This window comes from Natator depressus, chromosome 1 (assembly GCF_965152275.1).
Source record: "Natator depressus isolate rNatDep1 chromosome 1, rNatDep2.hap1, whole genome shotgun sequence".
Lineage (NCBI taxonomy): Eukaryota > Metazoa > Chordata > Testudines > Cheloniidae > Natator > Natator depressus.
This window is the reverse complement of record NC_134234.1, coordinates 306,867,234-306,893,381: the sequence shown is the minus strand read 5'-3', so window position 1 is coordinate 306,893,381 and position 26,148 is coordinate 306,867,234. Positions and strand designations below refer to the sequence as shown.

The window sequence follows — 26,148 nt, the reverse complement described above, 5'->3', positions numbered from 1 at the left end:
ACCATCCTAGCTACACATCTCCTCTCCAATTCCCTCTAATCCACTTCTGTGGGTCTCCCTCAATCTCCCTCTATCCCCCTCCCCCAAACATCTCCCCACTCTGGGCCCCCTCACCTCAATACCTCTGCCTGCCACCCCCAGGCTCCTCTATTCCCCCACATCTTTCCATGTTCCCACCAACCTCAGAGTTCACTCACTCACTCCAGTACCCTTCCCTGTGGTTACTTTCCACTTAGGCACTCAGGTTTTCTTGACTTCTCATATACTCAACAGAATCAATTTCCCTCTCAGGCCCAAACAGTCCTGCATCAATTCCCTGTCCTCTTGCCTAAATCTTCTTTTTGGGTTCCTTGACCCAGTACATTCAGAGTCCCAGTAATGTCACTGTGTGTGTCCAGAAGTAGGTCTTCCTTACTCGATTTGTTCCCTGGCCCTCTGTTTCGTAACGCTTTCATCACTGGGACTCTCATTTCCTTTCCCCACCACTGTTCAGAGAAGTCCATAGCACTGCCATGGCAATTTCAGTGAAAGATGAAATGACCACAATTAACCACAGAAATATAACAATTTCAGTTCAGTTTTCAATTCCAATGCCCTTTCTCGTTGGCCTAGAACTTTTAAGGACCTAAAATTAAAATTAGCACATAATTATAGGGGTAATTGGGGGTGCTAGATTGTTATCAGAAAGTGATCCTCAAAGGTGGGAAAAAACATCTTTGAAGGGGACAGCTGGTGGTGAGTGTAACAGGACTAAAATGTTAATGCAAGCAAACAGGAGCTTCAGAAAAACACCCCCACCCAGTTTGCAGAACACACCTGCAAGGGAGAGAGGGGAAAGACTGATAAATTCGTACTAGAATTATTCATACAGGCGACAGTACAGAATCAGCTCTCTGAAGGGAAATGCTGTGCAAGTTTCTGTGGGGATGGAAGGAACTTTGCCTTGATTACAAAAGTCAAACACTCGTTTTATGAAAGGTTCTAGGGCATAATTGCGGAAAATTGAGCAAAAATAATGTTCAGATTCATTAGTATCTCCACTAGATTTCTAAAAAATTAATATTTGAAAATAGACAAGAAAGATAGTTCACTTATTCCCCCAAACCTAATAGTCTGACACTTTTCTAGCACAATATCCTGTGAGAGAAATAGCATATATGCGAACAGATACTTTTTATAAACTTTAGTTGTTTTTATTTCTTGAGAGGTTTTAAGTAGCTTCTTTATCAACATGATACTTTCAAAGATAAGCTGTTTGATTTCTGACCCAGGTCATAAATATCAAGATTACTAAATTGTATTGTTTGCAAGAACAATATCTGGTCATAATATGTTCAAATTTGTTTTTAATTTTGTTGATGGATGAATGTTGAATGGCTGGTTGTTGCTAGGATCTTTCCAGTTATTTTTATAAAATTTTGGGTCAGATTTATTGTAAACTGCTGACCATGAATAAAGAAACCCTAATCTTCAGTATCTTATTTTTACTTTTTCTATTTTTGTCTTTGTTTTTATTAGTTGGGAGACATCCCAGCCTTTTTATTCTCTAGTTTTTAGGGTTGAAAGGTAGGGTTGTTTATGCATGGGTGTATGAGCGCCTGTAAAAAGCCACCTAGGGAAGGCACCATGAAGAAAGTTCCCTAGATTTAAGCGGCCCTAAAACAATCTCAAAAGATATTCACTAAAGCATGCTCGGCATTCTGCTTTTGAGTGTCCTAAGAAACTTGAAGCTCTCAGCTGTCAACTGCTAAACAAGAGTTTTGTTAGTGTTCTTTTAGGTCTGGGCTGTATTATCTCTGTTTAGGGGTAGGGCAGGAAAGGGTTAGCCACTACACAGCAACTGAAATCTAAGGAAGAAGCTCTAAGATAGTGGTTTAGACTTAAAGTAATAATTTCATTTCACTATCAAAATATTTAGCCATCTTCAAGTTATAGAATCAACCAATTTTGGTAAACTTCTTATAACTGGTATATAGCCAAATGGACTGCCACCTCCTTGAATTCCTTCTTAGAATTTAGACTTCTTGTATTAATCTTATAACTAACTAATTTGATTATTTAATTCCAATCCAGTATTGAAGCTAACTTGTTGAGTAAACCGCGATTTGTTTTTTATTTGAAAGTTGTATTGCTTTAGTCTTAGTATTATTGAATATTATTAACAGTATCTTAGCTTTGGGGATGTTTTTGCGATTTTATTAAAACAATTAATCAAAAATAAAATGTATAAATAGAACACTCAGCCACATTACTTTCAATGAGCAAACAAGGGTATAGAACCTTTGAGGACCTTGGTGGACATCAGCTGGTCAACCTAAAAGCCTGAGCAGCTCCCCCTAATTAGCCTTTGTTTCTCACAATGCCTGGGAATACTTCATGTATCAAACAGAAAAAGTGAACTGTGATTGCTAAATAAGGTGCAATGGCCTGGCACATGCAATGCGAGTATTTTAGCTACAGTGACTGATATGAAGAATCTTTCAAAAAATTTCCTATCCGTATATTTTTTATAATGCAGTTTCTATTCAAAAGTAAAATATTTTTTCTCTGTTCTTGTCCTCCATTTTCAGTCCAGACACATGACCTGCCACAGCAACCGCTGGGCATGTTCATCTGGGCACTTCCACGTTAACTGGGGATGGCGAGATCATGTAGCCGAAGGCTGAGTGTTACCAAGGGTGATGCTGTCTGTGGGGCAGTAGAACCAGGTGGGACAAACAGGGGCTTGGCAGTTGCTACTTGTGCTGTAGACATGAAGAAGGGGTGGAGGGGGAAGGGGAAGGTAAGGAGAACGGTTTAAGCTGAGGGAAGTAATGGCTGGAAGTGCTGCATGACAGGTAGTGACATTGATGTGAAGTTATGGCTAGCCTTTAATTTATCCTAATGGTAGCATCCATAAAACCCCTGAAAATAACAAATACACAAGTCAGGGATGGGGGGATGACAAAGTCAGTCTCCATGGTACACATTTAGAATAAAAAGCAGTATACCTGTTGTACACACGTGATGGTCCCTCAACCACTATTTCCTCTTCCCAGTTCAGTTGCTATTTCCTCTGCTGTCTCTGGATCCTAGGTCCCCCAAAATAGTTTCTGGTAGTGTTTTTAGGCACCCCCCAGTTGGCTCTCTCTCTCTCCTCTGATTCACGGAGCTAGTGTTTTCTTTCTGATCCTCTTTGTCCCTTACCATTGCAATGAAATGAACCTTATAGCACTTTGGGCTGGTTGGAGGGATGAGTTCTGAGGATCTGGTCCAATTCTCCATAGACCAGACATATTTTCCAGGCTTATTACTATTGTCACAGGCCTTGTCATAGAGGAGCTTAAGCTCCTCTATCTTTTCTGAGTACTGCTTGCTGCTGTAGGTAATGCTAGTCTTGGCTAGCTGCTCAGACAGTCCCACACCAAAGTTACTAAGTTTATCTGGCCTTCAATCTCATTTGCACAAACTGCCACCAGTTCTCACATGTTTGCCGCAGACCACTAATAAGAAGACCTGCTCTGAGTCTGTCAAGGTTCCTCCCCCACTCTGAACTCTAGGGTACAGATGTGGGGACCTGCATGAAAAACCTCCTAAGCTTATCTTTACCAGCTTAGGTCAAAACTTCCCCAAGGTACAAAATATTCCACCCTTTTGTCCTTGGATTGGCCGCTACCACCACCAAACAAATACTGGTTACTGGGGAAGAGCTGTTTGGACACGTCTTTCCCCCCAAAATACTTCCCAAAATCTTGCACCCCACTTCCTGGACAAGGTTTGGTAAAAAGCCTCACCAATTTGCCTAGGTGACTACAGACCCAGACCCTTGGATCTTAAGAACGATGAACAATCCTCCCAACACTTGCACCTCCCCCTTTCCAGGGAAATGTTGGATAAAAAGCCTCACCAATTTGCATACGTGACCACAGACCCAAACCCTTGGATCTGAGAACAATGAAAAAGCATTCCGTTTTCTTACAAAAAGACTTTTAATAGAAATAGAAGTAAATAGAAATAAAAAAAAAAACCCTCTAAAATCAGGATGGTAAATACCTTACAGGGTAATTAGATTCAAAACATAGAGAACCCCTCTAGGCAAAACCTTAAGTTACAAAAAAGATACACAGACAGAAATAGTTATTCTATTCAGCACAATTCCTTTCTCAGCCATTTAAAGAAATCATAATCTAATACGTACCTAGCTAGATTACTTACTAAAAGTTCTAAGGCTTCATTCCTGGTCTATCCCCGGCAAAAGACAAAATATAGACAGACACACATACCCTTTGTTCCTCTCCCTCCTCCCAGCTTTTGAAAGTATCTTGTCTCCTCATTGGTCATTTTGGTCAGGTGCCAGCGAGGTTACCTTTAGCTTCTTAACCCTTTACAGGTGAGAGGAGATTTCCTCTGGCCAGGAGGGATTTTAAAGGGGTTTACCCTTCCCTTTATATTTATGACAGAGTCATGCTACTGATAGAAGCAGAATGAAGTCTAGTATAATGTTGCTGAAAAAGTTGGTATCTGAGAAAATAGCATACAACAGAACAGCATGACAAGTGCTTGTTTGTCAAGGTAAATGGCTCATCCAGTCTCTATCCCAACTCTGGGAAAGCTATGAAATTTAGGAGAACTGGCCAGCAGAAATATTCTTCTGGCCAGCAGAAATATTCTTCTTGGGCTGCTCCCAATATCTACGTGAGCATTCCCACAGCATTTCCCAGTATAGAATAGGATCATTCCCTTCTTTATAACTTGGGGAAGTTTGTTCTATAACTCGCCCAACATTTACCCTTCTTTCTAAAATATGAAGGAAAAAAACAGGCATTTTATTCCAAAAATATAGTATTTTGTATTTCTGAAATATTTTGAAATAGCACATATTCCCTTATGATTATGGCAGAATGTGGTTGTTGCTCAAAACTTTAAATAAGGAAGACTGTTCCCCATTTTGGGGAGTAAATCGATTAAGATTTGTCATATCTTCAGAGGGAACTTTTTTGTTTCAAAGAGATTTGGCTAGTTTGGATTATATTCTGCAATTGTGTTCATGTAATATACATTGTATCATATACTCCCAAAAAAGCCACCCCTATGTTGAAAGAATGTTATTTAGGTTGCAAACTGAAACACTTGGTATTTAGGAAATACCAGATTCCCCTTGCCCCTCGTTCATCCATCCGCTGCACTAACAAAGACAGGGATCGTACAGAAAAAAATAGTTTGTGGTCATGTAATTTAAAGGCTGTATTATAAAGTTTATGCACAAGATGGCAGATTTAAGGTTTCACAGGCAACTGCAAAGCTCACTTTCCTAACTTTGAGAGCTGCTGTGTTTTCGTGTGGACCCAGCCTTAGAATGTTCATGTTTATTTATTTGGCATGCTGTCAAAATTTTCCCCACAAGTGCAAACCACAGCAGAAAGATTGTGATATTTAAGTTTATATCTCAGCCAAAATTGAACAGAATTTCAAGGACCATTAAAAAAAAAAAAAAGAACACTTCTATAGCTTGAGAGCTTTCATTCTGCCTAATTTCAAAGGCCTTCTGCAAACAACTGAGATGTTAGATCTTCTCAAAAAAAGTTGGCAAGAATCTTTTATAATGCAATTGTTTAGGTAACCTCAATATACTGGGACCTAACAGCTCGCCCTATGATTATTCTACAAGCTAATAACATTAAAAATTGAATGCAAAATATTAAAACATTGAAATGCAATGTTTAAGGTCTTATTTCCTATTTGTATAACTTTAATACTTAGGAGTCCTAGTCATTGACCAGGAACCCATTGTACTTGGTGCTGTACAAGCACAGAACTTGTCTACATGGGAAAGTTTTGACAGTTATACTGATACAGCTATACCAGTATAGCCCCTCACGTGGACACTCTTATTCTAGTAGAAGAGTGGCTTTTTTGGTTTAGATGAAACCCACCAAACTAAACCAAAAAAAAAAGGTACTCATACCAGAATAAGCCCTGGTCTACACTAGGACTTTAGGTCAAATTTAGCAGCGTTAAATCGATGTAAACCTGCACCCATCCACACGATGAAGCCCTTTATTTCGACTTAAAGGGCTCTTAAAATCGATGTCCTTACTCCACCCCTGACAAGTGGATTAGCGCTTAAATCGGCCTTGCCGGGTCGAATTTGGGGTACTGTGGACACAATTCGATGGTATTGGCCTTCGGGAGCTATCCCAGAGTGCTCCATTGTGACTGCTCTGGACAGCACTCTCAACTCAGATGCACTGGCCAGGTAGACAGGAAAAGAACCGCGAACTTTTGAATCTCATTTCCTGTTTGGCCAGCGTGGCAAGCTGCAGGTGACCATGCAGAGCTCATCAGCAGAGGTGACCATGATGAAGTCCCAGAATTGCAAAAGAGCTCCAGCATGGACTGAACGGGAGGTACGGGATCTGATCGCTGTATGGGGAGAGGATTCCGTGTTACCAGAACTCCGTTCCAGTTTTCAAAATGCCAAAACCTTTGTCAAAATCTCCCAGGGCATGAAGGACAGAGGCCATAACAGGAACCTGAAGCAGTGCCGCGTGAAACTTAAGGAGCTGAGGCAAGCCTAGCAGAAAACCAGAGAGGCTAACGGCCGCTCCGGGTCAGAGCCCCAGACATGCCGCTTCTATGATGTGCTGCATGCCATTTTAGGGGGTTCAGCCACCACTACCCCAGCCGTGTTGTTTGACTCCTTCAATGGAGATGGAGGCAACACGGAAGCAGGTTTTGGGGATGAAGAAGAAGAAGAAGATGATGATGAGGTTGTAGATAGCTCACAGCAAGCAAGCGGAGAAACTGGTTTTCCCGACAGCCAGGAACTGTTTCTCACCCTGGACCTGGAGCCAGTACCCCCCGAACCCACCCAAGGCTGCCTCCTGGACCCGGCAGGAGGAGAAGGGACCTACAGTGAGTGTACCTTTTAAAATACTATACATGGTTTAAAAGCAAGCATGTGAAACGATTAATTTGCCCTGGCATTTGCGGCTCTCCTGGATGTACTCCCAAAGCCTTTGCAGAAGGTTTCTGGGGAGGGCAGCCTTATTGCGTCCTTCATGGTAGGACACATTACCACTCCAGGCCAGTAACACGGACTCGGGAATCATTGTACAACAAAGCATTGCAGTGTATGTTTGCTGGCGTTCAAACAACATCCGTTCTTTATCTCTCTGTGTTATCCTCAGGAGAGCGAGATATCATTCATGGTCACCTGGTTGAAATAGGGTGCTTTTCTTCAGGGGACACTCAGAGGTGCCCGTTCCTGCTGGGCTGTTTGCCTGTGGCTGAACAGAAATGTTCCCCGCTGTTAGCCACAGGGAGGGGGGAGGCAAAATGCGACCTAGTAATGAAAGCACATGTGCTATGTATGTAATGTTAACAGCAAGGTTTACCCTGAAAGAATGTAGCCACTGTTTTATAAAATGTGTCTTTTTAAATACCGCTGTCCCTTTTTTTTTCTCCACCAGCTGCATGTGTTTCAATGATCACAGGATCTTCTCCTTCCCAGAGGCTAGTGAAGATTAGAAAGAAAAAAAAAAAAAAAAACCACACTCATGATGAACTGTTCTCTGAGCTCATGCTGTCCTCCCACACTGACAGAGCACAGACGAATGCGTGGAGGCAAATAATGTCAGAGTACAGGAAAGCACAAAATGACCGGGAGGAGAGGTGGCGGGCTGAAGAGAGGGCTGAAGCTCAAATGTGGCGGCAGCGTAATGAGAGGAGGCAGGATTCAATGCTGAGGCTGCTGGAGGATCAAACCAGTATGCTCCAGTGTATGGTTGAGCTGCAGCAAAGGCAGCTGGAGCACAGACTGCCACTACAGCCCCTGTGTAACCAACTGCCCTCCTCCCCAAGTTCCATAGCCTCCACACCCAGACGCCCAAGAACGCGGTGGGGGGACCTCTGGCCAACCAGCCACTCCACCACAGAGGATTGCCCAAAAAACAGAAGGCTGGCATTCAATAAATTTTAAAGTTGTAAACTTTTAAAGTGCTGTGGGGCATTTTCCTTCCCTCCTCCACCACCCCTCCTGGACTATCTTGATAGTCATCCCCCTATTTGTGTGATGAATGAATAAAGAATGCATGAATGTGAAGCAACAATGACTTTATTGCCTCTGACAGCGGTGATCGAAGGGAGGAGGGGAGGGTGGTTAGCTTACAGGGAAGTAGAGTGAACCAAGGGGCGGGGGGTTTCATCAAGGAGAAACAAACAGAACTTTCACATCGTAGCCTGGCCAGTCATGAAACTGGTTTTCAAAGCTTCTCTGATGCATACCGCGCTCTCCTGTGCTCTTCTAACCGCCCTGGTGTCTGGCTGCGCATAACCAGCAGCCAGGCAATTTGCCTCAACCTCCCACCCCGCCATAAACGTCTTCCCCTTACTCTCACAGATATTGTGGAGCACACAGCAAGCAGTAATAACAGTGGGAATATTGGTTTCGCTGAGGTCTAAGCGAGTCAGTAAACTGCACCAGCGCACCTTTAAACGTCCAAATGCACATTCTACCACCATTCTGCACTTGCTCAGCCTGTAGTTGAACAGCTCCTGACTACTGTCCAGGCTGCCTGTGTACGGCTTCATGAGCCATGGCATTAAGGGGTAGGCTGGGTCCCCAAGGATAACTATAGGCATTTCAACATCCTCAACAGTTATATTCTGGTCTGGGAATAAAGTCCCTTCCTGCAGCTTTTGAAACAGACCAGAGTTCCTGAAGATGCGAGCGTCATGTACCTTTCCCGGCCATCCCACGTTGATGTTGGTGAAACATCCCTTGTGATCCACCAGAGCTTGCAGCACTATTGAAAAGTACCCCTTGCGGTTTATGTACTCGCTGGCTTGGTGCTCCGGTGCCAAGATAGGGATATGGGTTCCGTCTTTGGCCCCACCACAGTTAGGGAATCCCATTGCAGCAAAGCCATCCACTATGACCTGCACATTTCCCAGCGTCACTACCCTTGATATCAGTAGATCTTTGATTGCGTGGGCTACCTGCATCACAGCAGCCCCCACAGTAGATTTGCCCACTCCAAATTGATTCCCAACTGACCGGTAGCTGTCTGGCGTTGCAAGCTTCCACAGAGCTATCGCCACTCGCTTCTCAACTGTGAGGGCTGCTCTCATCTTGGTATTCATGCGCTTCAGGGCAGGGGAAAGCAAGTCTCAAAGTTCCATGGAAGTGCCCTTACGCATGCGAAAGTTTCGCAGCCACTGGGATGATTCCCAGACCTGCAACACTATGCGGTCCCGCCACTCTGTGCTTGTTTCCCGAGCCCAGAATCGGCGTTCCACAGCATGAACCTGCCCCATTAGCACCATGATGCATGCATTGGCAGGCCCCATGCTTTCAGAGAAATCTGTGTCCATGTCCTGATCGCTCATGTGACCGCGCTGACGTCGCCTCGTCGCCCGGCATCGCTCTGCCAGGTTCTGGTGCTGCATATACTGCTGGATAATGCCTGTGGTGTTTAATGTGCTCCTAATTGCCAAAGTGAGCTGAGCGGCCTCCATGCTTGCCTTGGTATGGCGTCCGCACAGAAAAGAGGCACGGAACGATTGTCTGCCGTTGCTCTGACGGAGGGAGGGGCGACTGACGACATGGCTTACAGCGTTGGCTTACAGGGAATTAAAATCAACAAAGGGGGTGGCTTTACATCAATGAATATTTCAGGCAGGACTTCACGGAGGGTTCCAATAAGAAATGGTGCATCTAAGTCATTGTTCTTATTGGAACAAGCAGGTTGGTCTGGCCTCTGATTGATACATGGCTAGATTTACCTCGCTGCACCTTCTCTGTGAGTGACTGCAGTGTGACCTAGAGGAATGAGTCCCCTAGACGGGGGCGGGGGGGAAGCAAATGAGTACAAAACAAATCTGGTCTATTTCTTGTTTTGATCCACTCCATCTATCTTTTACATCTTTGGCTGGCAGCAGATGGTGCAGAAGGACTGCAAGCCATCCACATCTCATGGCTGCTCGGCAGAAGATGGTACAATAGGACTGCTAGCAATCCGTATTGCCTGCCTGCTCACCATAAGATGGTTCAATAGGACTGACTGCAGGACTAAAGAGAATGACCTGGTCAAGTCACTTCTAATGTAGTCCCTGCACCCATGTCTGCCCCGGCGCTCCTGGCCGATGTGGCCAGGAGCACCTCGGACATGACCATGACGGCTACCAGTCCTATTGTACCGTCTGCTGCCACAAGGCAAGGGGTTGCTGCTGCTGTGTAGCAATGCAGTACCACGTCTGCCAGCACCCAGGAGACATACGGTGACGGTTACCTGAGCGGGCTCCATGCTTGCCGTGATATGGCGTCTGCACAGGTAACTCAAGAAAAAAGGCGCGAAACGATTGTCTGCTGCTGCTTTCACGGAGGGAGGGAGGGAGGGAACGGGGGCCTGACGATATGTACCCAGAACCACCCACAACAATGATTTAGCCCCATCAGGCATTGGGATCTCAACCCAGAATTCCAATGGGCAGCGGAGACTGCGGGAACTGTGGGATAGCTACCCACAGTGCAACACTCCGGAAGTCGACGCTTGCCTTGGTACTGTGGAAGCACTCCGCTGAGTTAATGCACTTAATGCACTTAGAGCATTTTCTGTGGGGACACACACACTTAAATATATAAAACCGATTTCTAAAAAACCGACTTCTATAAATTCGACCTAATTTCGTAGTGTAGACGTACCCTAAGAGTGTACAGACAGGTTTTGGCAGTTTAACAACTGTTTAAATTAATATCTTAGACTATTAAAAAAACAAGCAAACAAAAACCCTCTCAAACTTTCCTAAGTAGGCAAGGCTTTCAACCAGGTGCAGGAATCCCACAAATCCAGAGGGAAAAGAGACAATTTCCAAGAAATGGAGGAGAAAGGATGAAGGAGAACAGAGAAGACAGGTCCAGGAAAAAAGGAGAAGTAGCAGGTAACTGTTTACATATGAGACAGCACAGTAATTTCAATATATTGAATACTGCTCTAATTTAGATCAGTTGGAGCCAAAAGAAATTCCTTCAGCCCATCCTATAATTTTTGAACTTCTTCCATTTGAAGAAGTATGGAGGGAAGGCTTTGGCATGGCAGGGACTTCCCAGTGACAAACAAAATAAGAATGTATTTATTGGAAAAAAGATGACATGTTTTGACCTGAAACATCTAAAAAAGAACACTGTCATCTTAGACACTTGTCTGCTTTTCACCTGCACTGATGTTTTAACTGTAAGATTACTATATTTGAAAAAGATTGGAGAAAAAAAATCATAATTTTCAGTTTAATTTGTGCATTGGACAGCTCTTCATATAGTCAGATTCACTACATCCTTGTATTGTCAAGTAAATTTTTCCTGTTTTTCACATAGCAAGAGAGCACAGAGAAGATGATTAGTTCAAACATATAAGAGTCATTGAAAAGTCACAAGAATTGAAAGAGATGCAGTGGCAGGTGTAGAAAATAGTTTTAACTTTCTTTTTTAAATAGACTGAGTTAAGTTTGCTTGATTACTTTAATAACGTGTTCTTCACTATGTAGGACTGTTTTCATAAAAGTGAGCATATTTCTGTTGGTTTCTTGAAATAACTGACCAGAGTACATATTCAAAAGAAGTCTCAATACAGATTATTAAAAAGAATAGTCCATCCTATTATATCACACGACAAAAATGACAGCTGTCATCAATTATTCTAACTGCAGCCATTTTCACCATGCTCACTAAATATTACACACACACACACACACACACACACACTCACTCCATGCTAAAATATTTGGTTTTAATAGTTATTTCCTCTTTTGTATAATTCAAATAAGAACACTTACCTTTATGGTGACATTTCCTTTTGTTATTTTTCTCATATTGAAGCCTACTGTAGGAATCATATCTTCTGTGAACTGCCCTGACTAACCAAAAAAAAAAAGTTATAATTAATATAACTAATTAAGAATACATTCATCATTTGTAATCTAAATAATCTTTCATTTTCACAACATAAATTGAGAATTATGTAAATTATTTAAAATAATATGAACCAATGCTTTGATTAACACACTGTCCTGCCATTGTGAGAAAATGGACTCATGCCTGGCCTCTTGTTCCTAGATTGATTATCCTGAGTACTCAAAGAAATTCTCAACACACTTCATCTGGTTCCTTTAGCTAAACTGGGGGCAGCATTGTTGGATTACTATGAGGCCTTGACAACACTAAAGGATATTTCTCCTAAAGTTCCTCACCAGTGCCTACCATAGGTTCAGCTCCACCAAAGGTAACAATGGTGAAAGTGGGTGGTGCTGCAGGGAATAACTGATATTTTGAGTAGCTTGGTGTTGGAAGCACCACCTCCCCTCAGGTTCTTATTCCTGCAATAAGTGGAGCTGAGTGAGTGATAATTTGGGAAATTTTAGGAAAATACTCTCTCATACACAAGGTTAAGGGAAGTCCTGTCCAGTGCCTCACAGTTGAAATGACCATTGCTACAATAAAGAAACTTAGGTTTTTTTTAAAAGCGCACTTTACCATAGTACCAAAGCACTAAAATAGACCATGAGACAGGAGGAGGTCAAAAATGAGAATCTAAGTAAAGGACTCATTATGCCCTCTCCACCCATCACCTCCAAAAATGTACCTTTAATAAATATAGTCGGCATTTTCTCCCACTAACAATGTTACACTGGAGCTATTTTCTATGCCATTTGACAACTGACTGATTCCCAATGTTATCATTGGTCACACCAGACTTGCTACATCTTTCCCCTTCATTAACTGGGGTTGAGAGGATAAGATTCCATCGCTCTATCCTTTATCTACCAACTATGGTAAACCAGTGTTAATCTAGGGCTTAAAAAGTCACAAAACTTTCAATAAAGATCTGTTACTCTCACTTGATGATTTTTTTTAATGTTCTCTATCTTTCAGATTAAAACAACTCCTATTAGTTAGTTCCTTGGTTTGTTCAGGGTATATTGTTCCCAGGACACCAAACTTCTCTATAGGCAGTCTTATGGATAAATTTTCTCCCGTGCTTTGCCCCCATCCTTTGTTTCTGTATGTTCCCTCTCTCGTTCTTTGCTTCATTCACTTTCTATAAATGCCTCCACATGCAAAAATCATCACTAAACACAATTGTACCTGTGCTCCTATATAAAACCACCTGCCTAGCAGCAACAGAAGCAGAAATTTGGAATGCCAATAAAATCAGACAAAGCCTAGTTAGTTTCAATCTTCTGGTAAAGACGTTGGTCTAATTTGTTCAATATTATATGCTGAATAATTATTTTATGCTGAACTGACTTTCAAAGCGAGAAACCAGAAGAAATGTGATTATTCTTCAAATAGTGGAATCTTGGGGAAAAAACTAGAAAGTTATGCCAGGAATCCATTAAAAGCCATGAATTTGGTTAATCCTAAGAAAGGAAGTCTTCCATTTTTATTAGCAAAGTATACATCAGACATATTAAAAAGGAAGACATACGTAATAAAATAAAAGCCGTAACTGCCCTGGTTTGGAGATACAATGTATATACTGGGGTCCACAAACAGTTAATGTCTCCTACTTAGATATCTGGTTTTATCTTTCTGAGATATTTCTATTATGGTAGAAAGGAAACAGTTACAAGCTAGACATTATTTTTATAGTTCTCTTCTCCATATACAATCTTGGACTTTCTAGCTGAAAGACTGGGAGGGGTGGGGGTGGGACGGAGGAGAATTACTAATTGTTGCCCAATTAGCATATAAAGAAAAGGAGTACTTGTGGCACCTTAGAGACTAACAAATATATTTGAGCATAAGCTTTCATGAGCTACAGTTTAGTTTCTTATCAAGGAATCTGTTGTGATAAGATTACTTGTTTCAAGCACTATAAGGAGCCTTGAAGTGAAAAGAATAAGTCTGATAAAACAAGATACGTATCTTGTTTTTGTAAATATTCAGGGGTGTGCAGTCAGACATCCTTATTCTATCATATTTCAATAAAACAAATGACAATCTGAAGGAGACAAAAGACTTGATGCTTGAAGGTTTTGAAATGAATTTTTCATAGCTTCCAAAGCCAGAAGTGACTATTGTGATCATCTAGTCTGAGTGCCTGTGTTATACATGCTTACAAATTTATAAGTGCTTTGGCACTGGCTTTATAAATGCTTTGGCATACTGAATTAAATACCTCCAAATACTGAGTTAACTATAAAAAGAAAAGGAGTACTTGTGGCACCTTCGAGACTAACAAATTTATTTGAGCATAAGCTTTCGTGAGCTCTAGCTCACAAAAGCTTATGCTCAAATAAATTTGTTAGTCTCGAAGGTGCCACAAGTACTCCTTTTCTTTTTGCGAATACAGACTAACACAGCTGCTACTCTGAAACCCGAGTTAACTACATGGACTATTTTCATTAACAGTCACTCTTACCATTAACAATGGCCCAGATTCTGCTCTGTTATACAGAATCCCAAATAACTCCTTTACATACAGTGGAATTTGTCTGGATTTACACTGGTAGAACAGGGCAAAATCTTGTCCAAGCTCTTCAGGGCAAGGACTGTCTCACAATATGTTTGTACATGGCTTAGCACAGTGGGACCCTGACAAGGATCTCTGAAGCTACTGCAATGCAAACAAATCCTATCCCTGTGTTTTATGGTCCACCACAGTTTGAGTTTAATACACTCAGTCCTTTGTCATGATGGTTTCTCTTTTCCCACTCAACCTGTCCCCTCCCCCTGCCCACACACTTCCAATCCCCTCAGGTCTATTGTATTCAAGAATAATCCACTGTGAACCACTTATCATGGACTGTTTACTTCAGAACTGGTTCCCAAACAACCCTTCTCTATCATGATACCTTATCTCCAACTTGAAGGACACAATACATGTTCTTTTCCATAGCTGCAATCTGTGCCCTTCCCCAAATCAGAAAACATGGTTAAAAGTGATTCATCTCATAACATTCTTCTTAGACTGCATCTGTGCTGGCAGAAATTAGACATGTAATTTTTCAGTACTGCATCTCCACTGCTTATAATAATGGCAGAAACTGTAGCATACACAGTACCACTACATTGTCCAGCCCATTTTGTACCACCATATTGTCTAGCCCATTCTGAGTAGAATTACATAACATGACAACAAGAAGTTGAGGGTCCTGTCTGTGCTCCGCTTCCAACATCGCTACCACTGGTTGAGCTGTGACGTGATGACTTATAGCCACAGAGTTTGCTAATGTAAATGCAGCCCAAGACCAAAAGGTGTTATTTCTTAGCTAACTTGTTCTCCTCTAACCTACAGCAGAAGGTTTAGAGTTTGTGCCAGTCCCAGTGTACCTGCACAGAGCACCATAAACACACTGCTAGTGGGAAGCGAACTCCTCATAAATCATTAAGCGCTAACACCCGCACTTATTACTACACTGGTGCTGTTGTCTTATTGTAAGACTATTTCCATTTTTGCAATGGTTGCAAGCGGCAAGATGATTTATTGTTTGCCAAGCAAGAACTCCCCAGGGCACAGCAAGCCCTTGCGAGCAGAACGAGACTAGATTAACAGCAGCACCGCTGAGGCCCATATCATCAGATCACCTGAATGCCAGATATGTTAGCAAACTGCCTTTTACAATCTGAACTGCAGACGTCCTTTTCTGTTTGCTGATTGATGGTCTTCCCCACAACATACCCTCCCAGTGGTCCCACTCTCCAATACCTGCATGCTTCTCTTCATCCTTTCATCTTTTTCCTCTTCTATACTGCTTCCTTCCTCCTCTGATCTCACCCCCACTGCCATTTCCCTTCATCGCACCTTGGTCCCCATATTATAAAGTAAAACAAGAAACAAATGTGGACTGAAGTTGTGTGCTTATCACCACCCCAATCACTTGCTTATATGTTGTATCCCTTCCTCACATGCTTCCTCTGTTTTCTGTCTTCTTAGACTGCCATCTTTTCAGGGTAGGGACTGACTCATCAAGTGTCTATATGGATGATACCGCAACATAAGTTAGTAGTAACTGTCAAGGCTGATTCCCCACTCTGGCACTTTGAGTGCAGAAGGTGGGGGCCCACAAGGATTCTAAATATTAATACTGACCACTCCACGCTGGTATTGATCTCCCAAGGTTCCAGCTTTTCTCTGACCTTGGATGGGTAGATGTTGCCACCACCCAAGTGCAGAACCCCTTTGAGAACCTAGGAAGGCGCACTTAGGAATTCCTTCCTGTGGGGGTACCCTCAAGCCCTTTCACCTACCCTCTAGGGAAGAGCTGAGAAAGAAAACAAAGGAAATCAGCTGTTGCCAACAGCTAATTAAACACCATATGCACAAACCTCTTAGGACATACAAAAAAAGCCAAACCTGTTCTTAAAAAAAGGTAAATTTTATTAAAAACAAAAAGCAAGAAAATATATCTGGAACTTAGGCTATTGCTAGTATTAAAAAGAGCAAATATAATAATTAAGCATCAAGAATGGTTTTCTTAAGGTCCAGCTTAAAGATTACAAGCAAAACAAAAGCATTTGGGGTTAGCACAGAGGAGTCCACGAGCCAATAAAAAAATAAAAGAAATAACTCTAATCGCGTCTTCCTAGACATTCCCATATCTGGGGTTCAGATAAGTAGTTCTAGATATGATCTGATGATTTTCCATACCTGGCTTAAAGCTTCTTATAGCATTGCTGCTATGTGTCTCCTCTCTCCGGAGAAAAGGGCAGACAGACAAAGGGAAAGTTTTTTCCCCAATTTTAAAAAGTTCTAGCCCTCCCATTGGCTCTTTTGGTCAGGTGCCCACTCACTTTCCTTTACCTATGCATGCAGTCAGACTTTTTAACCATTTACAGATAAAGCAAGTAGAGAACAGCTACCAAGAGGGATTCTATAGCTAACTGGCTGGCTGCGTGTCCACAAAAGGGAGGTACCCCCCTCCCATTTATCACAGTAACAATGACAGGCAAAATGGAGACAATGGGATCCATTAGGAAGCCCAAAGGAAAGATTAACGTTGAGTAATAGATAAATAGACAGATAGATAGTTTAGCTGATAAGTACATATTGACAGGTAGGGGTGGTCGACATTTTCCATCAGAAAATGCTGATTTGATGGAATCAAAGTGTTCCATATGAATGTGTCAAGTCCATTGAAACTTTCGAAAGAAATCAGGCAGAAAGGAGCTGACCAGCCAGGTTGCCAAAGTGCCCTCAAAGCTGCACAGCAGCCTATTAAGCACTGCGCAGAGCGCCTGCGGCGGGGAGAGATGCCTTTCCCCGCCAGCCCCAACCCAGCACAGCCCCGGACCTGCCGTGGCCAGGGGAAGAGGCGTCCCTTCCCTAGCCTGGACCTGCCACAGCCAGGGGAAAGGAGCCTATCCCGCAGCCCCAGCACAGGTGGCGCTGCAGGGAGAGAGAACAGGGAGGAGTCCTCTCTCCCAACTGTAGCCCTGAGGCAGCCTGCACCCCAAACTCCTCATTCCTGGGCCCACCCCAGAGCTTGCACCCCCAGCTGGAGCCCTCACTCCCCAACCCTCCGCCCCAGCCCTGAACCCGCCATCCTTGGCTCCACCCCAGAGTCCTCACCCCCCCTACCACACTCCCCCCCTACCACACTCCGAACCCCTCAGCCCCACCCCCGCCATATGAATTTTGTTATGTGCACCAATATGGAGGTGATGTGTCACACATCACCTTCGTACTGGTGCACATAACAAAATTCATTCTGCACACATGTGGGAAAAATTAAGAGGGAACACTGGTCAGCTCCTCAGATCGCTACCTGCTGGCCAGCTTGCTTATTACCTAGCTCCTTGGCTGCCATGACATAGTAGTAAAAATCTTTCAATCTTTATATTCCATTACAATCAACAAGACTTTTATGTAATGTTATAAAGTCAAAACTAAATGTTTGGACACAGTCAAAATAAAATGTCATTTGGATTCTTCCAAAATGAACTTACAGAATTTTGCTCCAATGAACATTTTGAAAAATTATTGTTACATTCCTATTCTACATGGAATACCTATTTTGTAGGAAATTCCAAAAATCTATGTTCCAAACAGCTCTAATATTCAATGTGTATCTTTTTGGCATCAGGGAAGCAAATCTTTAGGAAGGACTTGGATGTGAAGAGTGGTGGCTTGACAAACTGGTATGGAGTGGGCATTCTAAGCACAGGGACAGAATGGAAAAGGGCATGTAAGTGGAAATGAGAAGAGGAGATGAACAGGACATTAAGGGCAGCATCATGTGAGGAGGACACAATAATACTGCAGATCAGACACACAAGCTGATGTAAACCTATTGAAAGTAAGGTGAAAAAAGTTTAAAACTTGATGTGATGGATGAGTGGGAGTCACTGAAGGGATTCAGTGAAGGTGGTGATAAAGTCCCAGTGACAGACTAGAACATTATTTTATCAGGTGAATTCTGGCTAGATAGGCGGTGTTGCTGTGATGATTTATATAAAACAAACACTATTTTATTGTAGAAAAAGTGACTTTGTATAATGTACAAATATCCTCTGCCTGGGGGATTCAGAGTGAGATAGATGAACCTGATAATCAAAAAGCTATTTTCTCATCTCTAACCTACTTTAAACTCACATCTGTTGTTGGTGTGATATTAAAGCAGTTGCAAAATGGTCACTGTCCCAGGGTTCTTCCCATCCCCCACTCGCTTCAGAGATCTTATGACAGGATGAGGACTTCACCACAGGCAATAACCCTCTCTCTTGAGGGCATGGGGAGGTGAGCAGGAGGGAAGAGCAGTGCCAGGCATTCAGCTACAAGGCACTAGAAATCCTAACAAATTTTCTAGCTACCATCTGCTTTCCAGCCTCAAATACAAGCCATGTTCCCCCCATATACTACTACAGGGGTTCTCAACCTTTTTCCGTCTGGGGCCCCCTCACCCAACAGGCTATAAAAACTTCACGGCCCAGCTGTGCCACAACTGTTTTTCTGCATATAAAGGCTAGGGCCAGCATTAGAGAGTAGCAAGGAGGGCAACTGCCTGGGGCCCCACACTACAGGGGAAACCGCAAAGCTAAGTTGCTCAGACTTCAGCTTCAGCCTGGGGCAGTGGGACTTGGGGGCCCCGAGCTGCAATACCCTGTGGCAGGGCTTTGGCTTTCTGTCCTGGGCCCTAGCAAGTCTAATGCCAGCCATGCTTGGCAGACCACCTGAAACCTGCTTGCGGGCCCCCCCGTTCCCCCCAGGGGAACGCAGACCCCAAACCACTGTACTACTACACACCGTCCCAAGGGCTCACTCCCAAGGGGGGAAACCAACCACAGGCAAGGTTCATCCAGCAGGCAGAGCTGGGGGCCTGCTGCATCCAAACCCAGGGACAGACCGCCTCCATTTCCCCTAAAGAGAGACAATCCCAGACACGGCCCTCTGGCAGCAGATAGGGTCCCCCTGCCCCCTTAAAGAGAGACACACACACCCAACCCCAGTGACAGGGTACCAGACACGGCCTCCCCCCGCCTCCTTAAAGAGACACACCACCCCCACCCGAGACACCGCCCCCCACCCATCCAGACACAGAGCTCCCCCGCCTGCCCTGCAGACACTCTCCCATCTCATTAAAGGCACAGCCACAAGACAGAGCCCCCCCCCCCCCCGCCTCATTAGAGCCAGCCCCCCCCACCCCGCCGGAGGGCCAGCGCCATGGCCCCCTTCTCCCGGGGACCGACAACCACGCCGCGGGGAGGCCGTGGTCGGGCGCCGTACCGCCAGCACGGTGAGCAGGGTGGTCTTGCCCGAGTACTGCAGCCCCACCAAGGTGAGCTCCATCTCCTCCTTCCAGAACAGCGAGCGCAGCCACTCCAGCAGCCGGGCCACCAGCGCCAGCATCCCGGCCAGCGCCCCCGTCCCGCCTCCCAACTCCGGCGGCACCGCGGGCTCGGCGGCTCCGGTCGCTGCGGCGGCTGCGCTGGGGACAGCACCGGAGTCGGAGCAGCTGAGCGGGCACACGCACGTGATCCCAGCCACCGCCCTTCTCCCCAGGCTGCCGCTGGCTGAGTCGCCGCAGACTGGGAGGGGCTCGGGACGGCGCGACCGGGCGGGTCTCAGCGGCACGTGGGCTGCGGGAAAGGGGGGGGGGATGAGCCGGGGGTGATAGGCTGGGTCTCTGCGGGGGTGTCATTGAGCGGCGGTGGGGGGGTCACGTGAGGGGCGGGGAATCACATGAGGGCTGGCAGGGTGGGTCCTGGGGGAAGGGGGTCATTGAGCGGTGGGGATTACATGAGGGGGTCAGAGGGCGGGTGTTACTGAGGGGGTCATATGAGGGGTGATAGGGTAGGCCCCTTCAAGGTAGGGTTGCCAAGTTTGGCTGGCCCTATTCCTGGAGGTTTCATCACATGACATAATCATTAATTAAAAATTAGTCTTTGACTCCTGGAGACTCCAGAACAATCCTGAAGGGTTGGCAACCCTACTTCAAGGGGAAAAGAAAAGGAGTACTTGTGGCACCTTAGAGACTAACCAATTTATTTGAGCATAAGCTTTCGTATGCAGCCGATGAAGTGAGCTGTAGCTCACGAAAGCTCATGCTCAAATAAATTGGTTAGTCTCTAAGGTGCCACAAGTATTCCTTTTCTTTTTGCGAATACAGACTGACAGGGCTGTTACTCTGAAACCTACTTCAAGGGGTTTATTACTGAAGGGCGGGTGGCGGGATGGAGGTGTGGTCACATAAGGAGCGAAAGAGTGGATCCTTATGGGGTGGGCCCTGACAAAGAGGTGGGGATCATGTGGGGGGCCATAGGGTGGGTCCTCACAAGGGGGCCACCAAGGGGTAGGGGAATCGTGAGGGTTGACAAGGTGGGTCTTCATGGAGGGTCACTGCGGGGCAAGGCACTGGCTCTGTATACGGGTGTTGTGCAGCAGAAGCAAATTAGTTCTTGGGGTCTTATGGCACTAGCCTATTTCTTGGGAGAATCAAGGGTCAGTTCCCCACTCTGCCATTGATTTCCTGTGTGACCTTAGGCAAGTCACTTAGCCCCTCTGTGCCTCAGCTTCCCATCTGTTCAATGGGGATTTTAGACCTGCCTTGCCTCACAAAATAGTGGGAGAATCAATACATTAACATTGTAAAGCACTCCGATATTACAGTGATAGGGGCCAGAGAAGTACCTAAGATAGACAAGACTGGTACAGTGTGGGGGAGGAGGATGTGATGTGACAGGTGATGGCCTGAGGCCATTGTCTTTAGGTTTGGGCGGAGGTGAAAGTAAGCCAGTATGCCCCAGTACAAGAGCCGGTGCGCCGTACTGGGGTGGACCGGCTTCCCCAGGCACAATTTAAAGGGCCTACGGCTCCGAGCAGCAGTTGGAGCCCCCGGCCCTTTAAATTGCTGCCAGAGCCTTGGGGTAGCGGCGGCGGGGCTGGAAGGCGATTTAAAGGGCCCGGGGCAGTAGCGGCAGCCGAGCCCTGGACCCTTTAAATCATCCCCGGAGCCCCGCTGCCACTTTCCCAGCACTCCTGCAGGCTCCGGGGACGATTTAAAGGGTCCAGGGCGGTAGTGGCGGCCGGAGCCCCGTCCCCGGAGCCCTGCTGCCAGAGCCCTGGGAAAGCGGCGGCGGGGCTCCGGGGACGATTTAAAGGTCCCAGGGCTCCGGCCGCCGCTACCGCCCTGGGCCCTTTAAACTGCTGCCAGAGCCCCCGGCTGCTGCTGTTACCCCGGGGAGGTGGAAGGAGGCACTTGCGGGTACAGGGTGGGCCGGGGCTGCCTCTGACCTCCCCCAGCCCCACCCCTTCTGCCCGAGGCCCCGCCCCTTCCAGGGGCCAGAGCCGGCCCCAGCCCAGCCCCATACTGGTAAGTCCCTAGACTTACTTTCACCCCTGGGTTTGGGGGTCAGTCTACAGTTGGAATACCTCTCCCCTCTGTCAATCTCCTATAGCCAGCTGAATGCCTTTTCCCATACTACCCCTTACGTAGAGAACAGTTGTTCAATTCTGGTCACAAGGCCCTATCCTCTCATTCAGATTCTTTTTTGAGACTCATGTTTTGGTGATACCCATTTGAAGTGACATGCTAGCCTGTGGTTAACTAGATGTTTTTGCCTACAGAGTGGATTTTCACTATCCCAAGGAACTTCCTTTTGTTTGCAACTGATAAGGAAGCACGCTAATACTCACCATGCTATTTTGACTCATAGTATTGCACAAAACCTTATATTTCTCTTATATATATACAAGACATATCGCACACTGAATCTGGGTGCATATGTTAACCTGAAATTATTTGTTAATGTTGCGGAAGTTATAATTAAACTTCTGCTTTATACAGAGGGAGATTACTGAGTTGTGTGTCATTTCCTCGCTTGTTAGAAGCAGAAGAAAATTCCTTTTGAAATACATCTGTTGCTGACAGTAGAAACGTTGTGTGGCATTATGATATGGTTGAAATGTCCCATAATTTGGAATTTCCTTGCTTTTTAGGGTTTGGGGATATGTCACAAATTCTTAATTATGTTTATTACCATAATGCATAGGGGACGACAACAAAAAACAAGGTGGACAATGCCTGGAACAATGGGAAACAAAGTAGTAGACAGGATTCAGATTAGCAGCCGTGTTAGTCTGTATTCGCAAAAAGAAAAGGAGGACTTGTGGCACCTTAGAGACTAACCAATTTATTTGAGCATAAGCTTTCGTGAGCTACAGCTCACTTCATTGGATGCATTCAATGGAAAATACAGTGGGGAGATTTATATACATAGAGAACATGAAACAATAGCTGTTACCATACACACTGTAACGAGAGTGATCACTTAAGGTGAGCTATTACCAGCAGGAGAGCGGGGGGGGGGTAAGGGGGGCGGAGGAATCTTTTGTAGTGATAATCAAGTTGGGCCATTTCCAGCAGTTGACAAGAACGTCTGAGGAACAGTGGAGGGTGGGTGGTTGGGTGGGTGGGCGGGTGGGAATAAACAAGGGGAAATAGTTTTACTTTGTGTAATGACCCATCCACTCCCAGTCTCTATTCAAGCCTAAGTTAATTGTATCCAATTTGCAAAATTAATTCCAATTCAGCAGTCTCTCGTTGGAGTCTGTTTTTGAAGTTTTTTTTTTGTTGAAGAATTGCAACTTTTAGGTCTGTAATTGAGTGACCAAAGAGATTGAAGTATTCTCCAACTGATTTGTGAATGTTATAATTCTTGACGTCTGATTTGTGTCCATTTACTCTTTTACGTAGAGACTGTCCAGTCTGACCAATGTACATGGCAGAGGGGCATTGCTGGCACATGATGGCATAGATCACATTGGTAGATGTGCAGGTGAACGAGCCTCTGATAGCGTGGCTGATGTGATTAGGCCCTATGATGATGTCCCCTGAATAGATATGTGGACACAGTTGGCAACAGGCTTTGTTGCAAGGATAGGTTCCTGTGTTAGTGGTTCTGTTGTGTGGTGTGTGGTTGCTGGTGAGTATTTGCTTCAGGTTGGGGAGCTGTCTGTAAGCAAGGACTGGCCTGTCTCCCAAGATCTGTGAGAGTGTTGGGTCATCGTTCAGGATAGGTTGTAGATCCTTGATGATGCTTTGGAGAGGTTTTAGTTGGGGGCTGAAGGTAATGGCTAGAGTCGTTCTGTTATTTTCTTCGTTGGGCATGTCCTGTAGTAGGTGACTTCTGGGTACTCTTCTGGCTCTGTCAATCTGTTACTTCACTTCAGCAGGTGGGTATTGTACTTGTAAGAATGCTTGATAGAGATCTTGTAGGTGTTTGTCTCTGTCTGAGGGGTTGGAGCAAATGCGGCTGTATTGTAGAGCTTGGCTGTAGACAATGGATCGTGTGGTGTGGTCTGGATGAAAGCTGGAGGCACGTAGGTAGGAATAGTGGTCAGTAGGTTTCTGATATAGGGTGGTGTTTATGTGACCATCGCTTATTAGCACCATAGTGTCCAGGAAGTGGATTTCTTGTGTGGACTGGTCCAGGCTGAGGTTGATGGTGGGATGGAAATTGTTGAAATCATGGTGGAATTCCTCAAGGGCTTCTTTTCCATGAGTCCAGATGATGAAGATGTCATCAATGTAGCACAAGTAGAGTAGGGACATTAGGAGACAAGAGCTGAGGAAGCGTTGTTCTAAGTCAGCCATAAAAATGTTGGCATACTGTGGGACCATGCGGGTACCCATAGCAGTGCCGCTGATTTGAAGGTATACATTGTCCCCAAATGTGAAATAGTTATGGATGAGGACAAAGTGACAAAGTTCAGCCACCAGGTTTGCCATGACATTATCGGGGATACCGTTCCTGACGGCTTGTAGTCCATCTTCGTGTGGAATGTTGGTGTAGAGGGCTTCTACATCCGTAGTGGCCAGGATGGTGTTTTCAGGAAGATCACCAATGGATTGTAACATTCAAAAACCAGTCGGAGAACACTTCAATCTCTTTGGTCACTTGCTTACAGACCTAAAAGTTGCAATTCTTCAACAAGAAAACTTCAAAAACAGACTCCAACGAGAGACTGCTGAATTGGAATTAATTTGCAAACTGGATACAATTAACTTAGGCTTGAATAGAGACTGGGAGAGTATGGGTCATTACACAAAGTAAAACTATTTCCCCTTGTTTATTCCCCCCACCCACCCGCGACTGTTCCTCAGACATTCTTGTCAACTGCTGGAAATGGCCCACCTTGATTATCACTACAAAAGGTTCCCCCCGCCCCCCGCTCTCCTGCTGGTAATAGCTCACCTTAAGTGATCACTCTCGTTACAGTGTGTATGGTAACAACCATTGTTTCATGTTCTCTATGTATATAAATCTCCCCACTGTATTTTCCATTGAATGCATCCGATGAAGTGAGCTGTAGCTCACGAAAGCTTATGCTCAAATAAATTGGTTAGTCTCTAAGGTGCCACAAGTACTCCTTTTCTTTTTGAAAGTAGTAGACAGTCTTTACCCTGCAGAGCTTAATATCTAAACAGACAAAATAGGGAAAGAGGATATAGCATGCAAGCAGAGTGAACAGCATAATGGCCTGCAAATGTCATGTTGTAATTGTTCCATGAGTTTTCTTTAAAAAAACAATGTTAAAGATGGAATTTAGTTAGGGGGTAACTAAGCTAAATGGAGAGAGGACATTTAAGGGAGGTGGATGAGGGTATGAAAGGCAAGTATGATGTGAAGCTGTGGTGAGGAGATGGAGAGCAGTGCCACGAGGTGGGGGGAGGGAAACAAACAGCCAGTCACATATGGCAGAAAATGTCCTGTCAAAATTGGAGAAAAACTCTGATGGGATCAGTTTTAAATAATCGCTGCTAATCCCTTTTCAACAAAGTTTTGTTGATAGAATTTTTATTATGAAATGTAATCGCCTGACCTTTCTTGCTGTAAAAAGCCAAATTCTTTAGTTTTTAGTTTGCAGGCAGTCATACAAAGTATTGCATGTAATACTGGGAGAATATACCTCTCTGTAGCTGCAACTCAGAAGAACACTGTTCTTGTGGTTTGAGGTACTGGACTGGAATCAGAAGATCTGCATTCAATATCTGGTGTGACTTTGGGAAGGTCAATCTCTCTGTGACTTAGCTGCCTATCAGTAAAATTATACTTCCTTTCTCCTACCCTTTGCCCATCTTGTCTATTTAGATTTTAAGCTGTCCTGGGCAGGGATTTATGTGCCTGTACAGCACCTACCACAGTTGGGTCCTCTAAGCACTCTTAAGATTTAGCTGGCTTATTATTTTTAATATACTCTGTTGTAATAATTGGCCCTACAGATTTAACCTAATTGTGAGTTCAACTGTTAAGATCACACTTGGTGAACAAGAAGAGTATGGAACCAGAGATCAGTGAACGAAAATTGGTGTGTTGGAAACTAGGCCTAATTAGTGGACAAGATAATGAGAGAACAGACTAGTCTACCCATCATTGCACTTTTGGGGTCCTCAGAAAGAGATTTGGGGAAGCTGGCTACTGTGACGCTCGCTGCAAGATGAGAGGAGGGGAAGGAGCAAGTTTCATCATTATGGCTGCCACCTTCACCATTTCCTGTGACCTAGGGCCTTCTTCATCCTAATGCTGATAGATGTCCGGGCCAGAGAAAGAGGGACCCAGGCACCACCAGCTCTGGCTAAATCCCAAACACCACCTGCACTTCATCTCCCTTTCCACCATGTGTTCTTTCCTTCTCCACCTTTATTTCTTTTCTTTCCTACCTCTCTCTT

At 44.7% G+C, this 26,148-nt stretch overlaps 1 protein-coding gene across 2 annotated transcripts in view; it reads right to left on the bottom strand.

Annotated features, from left to right (window-relative positions):
- Positions 1-20,030, bottom strand: part of LOC141987137 (ADP-ribosylation factor-like protein 8B) — a 49,933-nt gene extending 29,903 nt beyond the window's left edge. For both annotated transcript variants that reach the window (XM_074952201.1, XM_074952210.1), the window contains exons 1-2: positions 19,704-20,030; positions 11,812-11,892 (exon numbers count right to left, since the gene is read on the bottom strand). In XM_074952201.1, coding sequence (XP_074808302.1) covers positions 11,812-11,892; positions 19,704-19,826 — 204 coding nt within the window. In that variant the 5' untranslated portion in view covers positions 19,827-20,030. The remainder of the gene's footprint in view (positions 1-11,811; positions 11,893-19,703) is intronic.
- Between the last annotated feature and the right edge of the window lie 6,118 nt (positions 20,031-26,148).